Raw genomic sequence first — 12,842 nt, forward strand, 5'->3', positions numbered from 1 at the left:
GCTAGTCTCAAGAAAGTTCAACCTATCTGTATTCTAATCAGGTCATAAAAATTATATATGTAAAGTATTAGTCATAGATATAATAATAAATATGAATCATGCACTGAAGAGTTTTATCTTTTTTCTACTTGAAAGTTTTTTCTTTGGAGAAATTTACATACATATGGTGAAAATGTAAAAATTAAATTTCTTATCTTTAGAAAAAGAAAAATAGTTTACTACCAGAATATCTGTCAATGAAATCAGCTACTTTTAAGAGATGTGTGAATCTTATTCTGAAAATAACTTAACAAACTTGCAATGGAAGAGAAATTCTACATCTGATAAAACTTGTCTACCAGCTACTATGATAAGCAATACAATTCATGATAGAACTTCAGCAGCATCATCATTAAAGTCTACATTGTTTGAAGCTTTATTAAGCTTGACTATATGAAGCTGGCTTTGTAAAGTCAACATGCCATTCTGATCCATTCAACTCAACATTGCATTAAAATCTTATCCAACGTAAAAGAAATAAAGAAGTGAAAACAGGCAAAGAAGAGAAAGGAGAATAAAACCATTTTTTATTTTCCTAACTATTAGAAAAGCAAAGAGCCCAGCAACCTCTTAGAACTAATAGGTAAGAAAGTTTGGTGGATGCCATGTCAACTTTTAAAAATCTGTAGCATATTTATACGCCAATATTAACTTATTAGGAAAATAGCAGAAAAAGATAATAGCAACTATAAACTATAATGCCAAGTAATAAATATAAAAATCTGAAAGACCCCAAAAGGAAGATTTAATCAATTTTATTGAAAAATATAAAGCATGACATAAATTGAGTCATAAGCCTTATACCTGAATATTAAAACAGTAGGCCACAGAAGTGATTTTTCTCTACAAATTACTCGCCTAATTTAAGAAATTCCAATCAAAATGTCAACAGGGTTTAAAAATGAAATTTGAGAAGCTCTAAGAATTACAATTAAGCTCTAAGAATCATGATTTATAAAGTTTCACTAGCTGAAACAATGCAATATACTATTCATTCATTAAATGTATTTATTAAGTGCTTATCATGTTTCAGGAACTATTCTGAAGACCTGAGCCACATCAGGAATAAAACAAATATATTAACTCTTACTGAGCTTATTGTTTAACTGTATGGAAGATAGTAAATTAAGTAAATTACAGATACTATAAGTAAATCATAAACTAAATTTTTTTAGAGTACATTATGACATTTAAACAAAAACTTAATCAAAGTGAGAACATTAGCCATGCATATATCTGGAACAAGGCACGAGTACTTCCAAAGTCAACAGGATGTCAGTGTGACTGAGTGGAGCTGGTGATGAAGTCAGAAAACACAGAACGCCAGAGCATGTATAGCTTTGGGTAAATGTGAAGCATGTGTTGAGTTTTTGAACAGCTGATTGATGTGTTCAGATATATGTTCAGATGTCTTAAAACATCACTCGGATTCAAACCATGTTGAAAATAGATCTCGGAGGAGCCATGAGAGATGTAGAGGGACCTGATAAGAGGGATTACAATAATCCAGATGATAGATGATAGAGGTTCAGACTATAGTAATTAAAGGAAAATGGTCAGATTCTGGATATATTCTGAAAGTAAAGCAAATAGAATTTCTTTATATTTTGATGTGGACTGTGAGAGATAGTCAGAATATTTGGAAAGGTAAAGTTTCCAAAACCTGAAATGAAGGAGATGAAGCAGGTTTTGGAGGGATATAAACAAGTTTTTGACACTTTAAATACACAGTGTCTTTTAGATGTACAAGTGAGTATGTTCAACATGTGGTGCAGTAGACTTCTTGAGTCTAACTGGTATTGGGTAAAGATTCATAATCGTTTATCAGATGAATTGTATTTAATTGTGTGAAACTGAATGAAATTTCTGAGACAGTGTAAATAGAGAAGATGAAAAGGACTGAGGCCTGGGACACTCCAACATTAAGAAGTCAGGGAAGAAGAGGATGACCCAAGAAAGGAGACAGACAAAGCTACTGGTAGGTAAGATAAAGACAGTGTGGTTTCCTGGAATGCAAGTAAATAAAGTGTATCAGGGAGGAAAGAGTGATCAGCCATGTCAGATGCTGTGGAGATATCAGCTACAACACACATCTGAACATGTCAATCAGCTGTTCAAAAACCCAACACATGCTTCACATTTACACAAAGCTGTACACGCTCTGGTGTTCTGTTTTTTCTGACTTCATCACTAGCTCCACCCCAACCACACTAACATTCTCTTGACTTTGGACATGCTCGTGCCTTCTTCCCAATATCTGCATAGCTAACATCATCACTTTCATTAAGTTTTTGTTTAAATGTCATAACATAATCTAAAAAAAAATTTAGTATATAATTTATTTATAATGTCTGTAATTTACTGTGTTCCATACAGTTAAACAATAAGCTCCATAAGAGTTCATATGTTTGTTTTATTCCTGACGTGGCTCAGGTTGACAACTGACTATTTAGTGATGACTATAACTGGCCATTTAGTTTCTATGAAGTGGTAGGGCAAAGACCGTCAGAATTACTTTACAAAAGAATGGAAAGAAAGCAATTGGAGACAGTGGGTAGACAAGCTTTTTGACAGAGCATTGCTGCAAAGATAACAGAAAACACAACAAATGCTGGTAGGGGACATGGGACTAAGAGACCTTTTTATAAAAATCAAGTCAGAAGAATTTTGTAAATTATATTGAATAGGTAAAGAGGAAAATTTGATGACAAGGAAAGAAATGTAAGAATTGCTAGAGAAACACACTTGGACAAATGGTAACACAAGATATCCGAATAGTATAGCAAATTTTTCTTTGTCCAACATTCACTTTTGAAAATAACTTTAAATCTCATCATCAAATGAGCACTTTTAGCCTCTTAGACACAGGAACAAGTTTAAGACTTTGTTTTAAGCAAATACTCTTCTATTTTGAAATCCATGAAATCAACGAGTTTATATGCTGTCTTTTTAAACCCATAGGTAAATTTTAATAACTATACACTTATTCATCTCAGATCTCTCTGTTCACAGTTATATAATTTTAAGCCAGTAATATTTGCTCTATAAGCATTATAAGAGTCAAATAAAATATCATATATAAAAGTACTTTTAGAAAGCTATAGGGGTCTTTATTAAAGTCATTTATCTTGTTCTTATTTGCTTTTGCTCCTTTGTTAATGAAGTTTCCAGACAGGTTGGAAGAATAATTTGCCAGTCTTCAAAGGGCCAGAGCCAGCCAGGGATACCCTGCAGAATCTTTATTCTGCCATAAGCTGCTATCCTGCAGAGTAAGGCCATCTCTGGCAATTTTGCATACAAAGTTCTCCTCTTGAAGCTTGACAACATTAAAAATTAAATTACATAAGGATGAGTCACAGGATGGCCTAATCTTGACTCTTCTTGATGTTTTTGTGAAGCCATCATAAGGCCTCCAGGGCTAATTCAGTCTATGTATCTAGGACTGTACCTTGTCTTTCCAAGATGACAAATTCATAAACCCATTCTCCTGTTGGTTTCATTGTTGAAATTTTAATTGAAGAATCAAAGAGAAACATATGTTGTTTTTTTATATGTGTATTATTAGGAGTTAAAATGAAATATAGGGGATCTGTGAACAGAAAAGTAGTGCTACCCAGATGTAAAAAAATCCAAATGGTAATTACCTCTATAAGAGAGAAACAATAGTGCATAAAATGAGCTACTGCTGACGAGGCTCAGTTTTGGTGGCAGTAGCCGACATGTAGTAAGGAATATATATAATAATGGCTAGCACACATATAAAATATGAAAAAGTTTCAGTATAGAAGTTGAGAGTAGAAAGGTAGTTGATAGAGACTGGGGAGAGAAGGGGAGAGGGGAGAGGGGATATTGGTCAATTAGCACAATGTTATAGTTAGAGGGAATAAGTTCTGGTGTTTCATTGCACAGTAAGGTGATTGTAGTAAGCAAAGTATAATAGATAGAAGAGAGGACATATATAATAGGTAGAAGAGAGGATTTTGAATGTTGTCACTATAAAGAAATGATAAATGTTTAAGGTACTGGGTATGCTAATCATCCTGGTTTGATCATTACACAATGTATCTGTGTATTGAAACATCACACTCTACTCCATAAACATATATGACTGTCATATGACAACCAAACATTTCTTAAAAAGGGAAGATTCAGTTTGGTTCTTTCAGAATATTTAAGTTCGAAGCAGGAATGATAAAGTAGAGTGGCCTGAAAAGTGAGAAGAGGTCAACCAGCTTGGGAAGCCCTCATGCGACATGCTAAACCTATGTTGCATGTATAATTCAGTCACTGGAACATCAACAGCCTTCTCCACTGTTAGTTTTGTGAAGAACCAAAATAGTCCCTTAGTAACTAACATATAAGAACTATAAAAATGCATTACATATACCTAAGTGTAATGATTTTATGAAAATTCTGTTACAGTTTTACATATACATAATCACAAATGTATAGGTACATATTGACACATTAAATAAATTCATGTATGGTAAAGAACTGAAATTAAATTTTATTTCTTATGCTGGGTAGCAGACAGGTGGGTCCCTAGTGATTTTAAAGCTGAGGGCAAAAGAACAAAGAGGTTCACATGGGTTAATCTAAATATCTAACAATTATAATTCGAGCTAACAATCAATCAAATATAGATATATGCTATTATCTTTCTTGACGACACACATTTAATTTGACTGTTAAACCAGATTTTAATAAATACTTCTCAACTCTATGAAATTCCACACAAAACTTTGTCACCCAAATATAGCTCCTGCACTGTAACCTTCTGCTACTCTCTTCCTAGCCTCAGTTACTTCCAGAGTACTCATCAGTTTTGCCCCATTACAGGGTCAATGCTTCAGCCAGTGCTTTCAAATCTGCAGTAACCCCAGCAATTGGAACTGCTTGGAACACTTTCGATCTAGGGGGTGATGCACTGGGAAGCACGCAGACCACTGAAGTGGCTCTTTGGAAGAAGCCCACAAGGACCTTAGAGGTAATCTAAGATCTGTTTGATCAAGGATTCTGGGCTTCCAGGTACCTGGCACACAGTGAGGAAGGGGTAGAGGGTAGTTCATAGTTGTGAAGTTTCCCTTGGTCCCATGCACTACTCATTCTGTACAGAAGGACATAGATGGCCAGAGCAAGGCTCACTAAATTGTGGCCGTAAATCATGGGCTCCTCTTGTCCAGGTTTAAGAGCCACACTCACGATGGTCAAGTATTTTAAATGACATTTCCTTAGAGGGTCTATTCAGAGTAAAAACTACTTAGAAGTTGTGAGGGAAAGTAATAAAATAATTTATTTATTAAGATATATTCTTTAACAGAATAAAACAATCAACTCTAGAAAACAAAAGAATATGTGTAATTATGAAAGTATACATTTCCTGAAGTGAAGGAGTGTGAGAGTATGATATCATCTGGAGGTGAGATAATTTGCTCCAGACAAGCCATTTCCTCTCTGTTTCATTATCTGAAAAATTAAGGGAAAACATTTACCTATAGATATGCAAAAAAAATAAATGTATACAAAAATGTAGAGTAATGATTTTTTTAAAAAACAATATATGATTAATATATATAATTCCTTGCCTAAAATACTTCCATGTCTTTCCATTGTGCACTGAATAAAATTGGACTCCTTACCAGAACTCACAAGAATTTAAATGATCTGGTATTTTCTGTTGTGTCCAGTCTCCAGCTGTTCTCTACCTTGACCACTAGATTCCAGTCACCCTGACATTCTTCTTTCCCAGAGAACAACAAAGTACATTTCCAGTCTTAGTTCACCTGCATCAGTGTTTTCTTTGCTTTAAAAACTCCTGAAGCTGGGGCTGAGGCTGTAGCTCAATGGTAGAGTGCTCGGCTAGCTCATGCTAGGTGCTGGGTTTGATCCTCAGCACCACATAAAAATAAAATAAAAATAAAGTTAAAAAAAAATCCTAAAACTTTTTCATATGGCTGACTCCTTATGCTTTTATCTTAACCTCTAATATCTTGTAATATTTCTTCTAAACTCTATTACAGTTTTTGATATCACATTTCTCATATTTTGTAATAACCCTTCAGGCATCTTTATGTGTCAATGTAGATTCTTACCAAATTTATTACAGGTGCTATGTCTTCTGAATCTCTACCATTGTCTAATATTCTATTGATCCATATCACTTAGCAAATATTTGCAGCTGAGGTATAAAATTGGAAGTACAGAATTGTGAGGGTGAGCATTATTATCTCTTTTACAAGAGCAATATGTTTATTTTGAAAATTTTCAAATTAACTCCCTTCAGAAAACAACAGAAAAAAGATTATTGAGCCCAGTTCTGAATAAGGTAAAATTCTGTGCTTCGAAAATTTTCATTGTTTTATTACTATTTATATTCTTCTAAAACAAAGAAGTTTAAGGTCATGCAAAAATAATTTAAACTCCTACAGTTTCAGTTAAGCTTATTATTTTTATTTTAAAAGTATTAATAATGATAGGTCTTTTCATGAGTAATAAGAGCTATTTCAGAGGGTGTTTTTATGAGACTATTTTTGTCAACTATTTTGTCAACAGAGTTCTCAAGCCACTGATAAAAAACAATCTCTTGTTGGCTAACAACTTACCCTATGTAATTTAAGTAATTTTATTGCCTTAAAAAAGGGTAATCCTTGTGACTAGGATTGGTCACATTCTGAAAGTTCCATATATCTAACAATAGTTTTGCATTTCCCTCCTGAACACCAGCTTTGCAATTTGCACATTAACACTAGAGTTATCCTATACTGATAAGCTTTATTATATAGACACTCACCTAAATAATAACTTATTTTCCTCTGTTTAACTGTACCTTTAAAATGTTCTCAATAAAATATTAGGTGAAACCTTTAAATTATAATGTCAGGTTAAGAAATGTGATACAAAATGAATCATCCTGAAAAATTAATCACAGGAATAATATGAATTGAAATGTAGTTATCTTTTAGTTAGAATAAATATTTCACAGTTATCTTGTATATAATTTTAGATTATACTGAGGGATATGAGCATGGTATTAATAAGAGTATACCATTATTTCCAAAAACCTGGAAATCATACTGCAATAAGGGAACATAAAAAGATGAATATCAATCATCACAATGTTTAAAAACTTTAGTTATATCCACATAAAGAATGAGTGTATGAGCAGTGGTCCAGAATTTCTCTTCTTTGTTGGTTGAAATGCCTTCATCAAGAATTGGAATGCAAAAAAAGTTACAGACAAATGCTTTAGGTCACCAATGACTCAGCATCTTTCATGCATCACTTGTACATATGAAGTCCCAAAAAGATGAAAACAAAGTATACAGAAATGCTGGTCCTAATTCTGTAAATAGAACCATAAAACTAATCTGATAGAAATAATCTTGCGTTCTGTAATGCGTGGATACATTAGGGATGTACCTTGAAAAACAGCATAGCCATGTGTAACTGCAAGATGATGACATGTTCTGAGTCATGCATCATGAGAAAATATTTTCAACACTATAGAGTGTACTCACACCCCAGTAGATGATATGGCTTACTGTACCCATGTATGGCATGTAGCATCCTATATGCTATCTATTGTAGACTGCAACACAACAATATCTGAAAATTTTAAATGAGCTTTCCTTTCTCCTTATCTGTAGGAGTCCTACAAGAATGCTTAGGGATCAAGTAGTTTATTAGTGGATAGACAAGATCTCAAGTTCTTTACACTTAAGAAAGACTCTTTTTCAATTATGAACTGGAGTTGCACAGAGTGTTTTAGAAAACAATATGTTGTAAATGTCTATGAAAAAGGCTAAAACCTGAAGCCCATATCATATCCAAATCAATGGGATTCTCTAATTATCTGAGGAGAGCAACAACAGTCAATTACTGATGACATAATTTAAGCAAAACAGCAATGGAAATGTTCATGATGGTTTTCCTAAATGTTGTTCTAAGTGCAAATGTTTTGTCTGTCTTGCTAACATGTTGATTGAACTAATATTAGTTTATGTAACTGAAGAAAAGAAAGATACTTTTTTTTTTCTAATCTCAGACATAGCTTATAAAATCTGACTCTACAGTTGCAGTTAATATTTAACACTTAGCTTGGATTTCTATAAAACTCATGGATAAAGGCCAAAAGAGTGAAGTCTTCAATGAGAATCTGTTTATTTCTCAGCCACCATAATTGAAGCCCATCTGTGGAAATTAGTGTAGTTTACTCAGTTTCTCTTGTACTTGTACTTGAAGGAGGAAACACAAGAAGCTCTTCCATTTGTTTCAAAAGCACAAGTAAGGAAATGTCCAATTTAGTTTTTGATAAGAAACCAAATGCCGCTTGCTTTGTTTTCCAGTCACTTTTTTTCTTAATCTCTAGGTTTTAGAATCTCTTGATGGTCACAATTATACCAATTTAGCTACCTGACTCATGTAGGCTTAATGATTAAGGGAACTTGACATCCAGAGTAATAGCTTGTCACAGGCAAATACTTTTTGGAGAGTCTTATGAGTTCCAAACATCTGATATGCAAATTTATGAGGAATTTTCATCTAATTCCAGACCTACCAGTGATTTACCTCCTTCTTCTTACATTGGAAACAAATTTAGCACAGAAAAGGTCTTTTGCTAGTAGCCTTGTTTGTTCTTCCAGAACAAAACAAGGAAAATACCAAGTCAAATAAGAGGTTACCAAAAAGTTTTTGCAGTGATAAACAATAGATTATTCACCAATTATACATAATAGTACTTAAAATACTTGATAATTCAGCCACTGCTATTGCATTTTAAATAGTTCTGAATATATATATACATATATATATATATATATATATATATATATATATATATATAAAATTTTCATATATATGTGTGCATGTGTATAAATACCCACACACACACACACACACACTTTAGATTGTATACTTTATAGCAGTATACCTTGGTGCATGTCTACAATCCAGGCTACCTGAGAAGCTGAAGCAAGAAGATTGCAAGTTCAAGGCTATTCTGAGCAACTTAGCAGGTCCCTGCTTCAAAATAAAGGAGAAAAAGCACTGGAGATATAGCTCTGTGGTACAGTGCCCCTGATCCAATCCCCAGTATTACAAAAAATAAAAATAAAATAAAATAATTGTATATTTTATATATTTATTATATATAAATTCAATTGTATACTTGAATTATTTTGAAAAGAATCAAATTAAGAGTAAGTAAAGAAAAATTTAAATATGTATATTCATAAGTACAGACAATACTTACACATATGTATTATTTTAAAAATAATCAAACTAATAATACGTGAGGTGGGAAATCCCCATAAACCTTTGAACAAAAAAAAAAATCAAAATTAAAGGATGTTCTTGACATGGTTTTTATACCCTAAATCCCTGTCAAATTATATATAGCAAGTAAAAATTATCATGGAAGAGTATGTCTCATGTGTCAGACCTTTTCGTGGACTTTTTGGCCGGGTTCCATCCCCTCAAGATGCTCTGACTCTGTGGATCCCTCACTTGATGCCATTTTTCTTTGTATATGAACATTTTGCTCCCGCAAGGCAACAATCTGCAAAATAAAAACATTATTCCTTTAAAACTTAAACAGACTAAAAAAATTGAATTGTTTGTGGTTAATAACTAATGAATACTAATAAATGGTCAAAAAGTAAACATTAAATTTTACTCATTTTATTTCAAAAATATTTAAAAAAATTTAGACCAATGTTTTAAATAATGAGAATTCATAAACCTCTCCTAAGAAAAGGTTAAAGCTTTGTGAAATTTATGTAAGAAAAACTTTCTAATCAAAAAATTTACCTAGTTGGAAGCATATCTAAAGGAAGATGTTGATCTGACCCATGTGTAGTTGATTCTGAAATTACTTTTGAAATTAATTTGTGAGATGTCATAGAAAGTCTTATTGTCTTTACTTTCAAAGTATGTAAGAAACATAAATGAAAAGATTGAAGGTTGAAGTTTAATTATGGTCATAATTTTTTATCCTGCAGTGGTAGCACATTTTCAATTTAAAAATAAGCAAATACAGAAGCTGTATTTAAATAATTTTGTAACACTATCATGAGCATTTAGAATTAAATTTGTCTCAACTATATTTTAGTGTCCATTAACTCAGCATTTCTCATCTCATCAAGTTTTCTTATTCTGCAAAAATATTTCAGAAGCAATTAATTTTTGCAATTTCCAGCTCAATTTTATAGACATGATTATTTCAACTAAGAAATAGGTTGTCAAGTAGTTGTAGTATACAAGAGATTAGCAATATACACGGTGAAGTACAGTATTCTGACCTTTTTAAGATTGTATTTTAAAATAAATTTTTATGTAGACACATAATTTCAAAATATTTTTCTTTATGTTAATGTCATAATTTATTTAACAACAAATGTTATTATTTTATCAACTCAAAAAATGGTATTTGATCTAAGCTAGATCAATTTGTGGTATTTCAAATACAATAAATGATATTGATATAATCCACAATAGGTATCAAAACATATAAAATTGATATAATATTTGAAATGATGAGACCAATGTATCACACACATAAATAATTACTAAATAATGTTAAGGACATCAAGAGGTTGGGTATTTGTGGTGTTGCTGTCAGTCAATACTTTAGTACCTAAATCTGCCAAAATGTGCCTCTGAGGTCAAGTGATCTTACATATGACTCCTGGCATCTGAACACATGGCCTGTCATTTCATCAGGACAGATCATCACATAACCAAGAATAGCTATGTGAATGTTCTCTTTCTTGTAGCACTGCAATCACCAAATAATTGGTTCCTTCACTCTCATTCTTGCAAATCTACAGCCTGTTATCCACAAAGCCACCAAGTGCATCCTTATCTGGAAGTTAAATTGTACTACCTTTCAGCTTCCTAAAAATCTACAATGTTTTCCCAACTTATTTATCTTATATTTAAACTAATTACAAGTTCTATACTATCTTATATGATCCCTTTGATTTGGGAACACTAGCCTCTTTTTATTCCTGAAACATACCTGGAACTATCTTCCCTGGAACTGAGGAATTCCTTTGTCTTTTTACCTGAGCCACTTTTTCTGTCAGAGCTGACAATATCCCAGTGTTCAAAACTCAGCTGAAATAACTCCCCTCAGAGACAATGCTCCTCGTCAGATAACACTTCTCACAATACATTCCTGTTTATTTTATATGAGTCTGTAGCATTTATTAAAATGAAATATTTTATTCCTTTATTTGTTTCACTTTGCTTGTTTATGCAGCTTGCAGAAGTCCTATAATATCATATGGTTAACTCATTTTCAAAGGCATAACTTACTGAAAATAAAATTTTCATATGAAACAGCCACCTTATTATATGCAGACTATTCAATAAAATATATTGACTGGATTAATGAATGGCAATGAAAATAACAAATGTAAATCTAATTAATTCATTGAGTAACAACAGAAAAAGATGTTGAGTGCATGAGAAACTTCAGACATTCCTTTTATATTGGGTAACATGGAAATGGGTTACATCAAAGGAAAAACAAGAGTAATGAAAAAGCTTCTGATAAAAGCATTTTATGTGACTTTAACATATTGCCTGTTGTACAAAATATATTACTATTGATACAGTGAAATGTTTTGATGAATTTTTTAAAAATGTAACTATTATGTGACAACATTCTACAAGATAACATCCATGGCTTAATAGATATGTTAAGACAAAAGTATCAGTACATTAAAAAATTCTATGCATTTTCTTCTAGTATTTAATCTACTTAGAAATAAAGCAAGACCATTTTATAAAACATTCATACACCAAATTTAACTTTCAGTTAACTGATGAATTTCCATTTGTCTAATATGGAAATTAGATAAATTATAACTAATTTGATAAATTCTAACTATATTCTAGATCCTAAAAGGAAAACAGAAAAGGCAAGCCATCTATAAAATTTTGCTGAATTATTGAAAAGATGAATTAATACCCCTATTTAAAAAACATGAAAACATTAAATTCATTGAGAAAATACCATGCACAAGCATGATTATGTCACTGTTAAAAAATGATAAACTTAATTAAATTGTTCCCAAGTGTATGTGTGCATGTGTGTGTGTGTGTGTGTGTGTGTGTGTGTGTGTGTATGTCAGTTAATTCCAAGAAAGACATAGTTTTCAGACACTAACATGCAAACTTTTTAAAATAAGTCAAGTTAAAAAAAATAATCTTTTGAAACAAGAGAACAAGGTACTCTGTTCTGTGTCCTCTATCACTCTAATATGATTCTATCCTGCTCTGTTTTCTCCAATAACAAATTATTCTGAGTAGTTATGAAAGCAGAGCTTCAGCATTTAATTGTTACTAGCTGATTATCCTTTTTACTCTGGGGGAAGTGAGGGATTCTCTCCTAGTAATTTAACTTTGGGGGTTGAGCCATCTCTTCAACATGTTCTAAGAGTGAGAAGGTCACTGGTCACCTCCAAATCACTGGTGTTAGAGGTAGTACAGGCCTCTTGAGAAAATTCTTCCAGGAGAAGTGGACACAGGAGAAGGCTGAAAAGTCAATTGGGAACTGCAAACAGAATAAAAAGTGGATAATGGTCTCAACACAGCTCTCACTGACAGGGAAAGCTATCAGACGGAGGGCCCACACAACCTGACTAGAATACTGAAGTCGGTCTGCATCCTTACTGCTAAACAACATGGTCTCCTTCAATAGGATGAAATGCAAGTGAGAGGAACCACTTCTACATAAGCCCCATTACACAGTTTTCCCATAATTATCAAAAAGCACTCAAAATCCACTATGTATAAGC

General features: G+C 32.5%; 1 protein-coding gene across 26 annotated transcripts in view; it reads right to left on the reverse strand.

The window, feature by feature from the left end:
• The window catches only part of Ppfia2 (PPFI scaffold protein A2), a 448,465-nt gene that overhangs the window by 122,098 nt on the left and 313,525 nt on the right, over positions 1–12,842 (reverse strand). For all 26 annotated transcript variants that reach the window (XM_076853182.1, XM_076853164.1, XM_076853162.1 and 23 more), the window contains one exon: positions 9,479–9,595. In XM_076853182.1, the coding sequence (XP_076709297.1) occupies positions 9,479–9,595 (117 nt within the window). The remainder of the gene's footprint in view (positions 1–9,478; positions 9,596–12,842) is intronic.

This window comes from Callospermophilus lateralis, chromosome 4 (assembly GCF_048772815.1).
Source record: "Callospermophilus lateralis isolate mCalLat2 chromosome 4, mCalLat2.hap1, whole genome shotgun sequence".
Lineage (NCBI taxonomy): Eukaryota > Metazoa > Chordata > Mammalia > Rodentia > Sciuridae > Callospermophilus > Callospermophilus lateralis.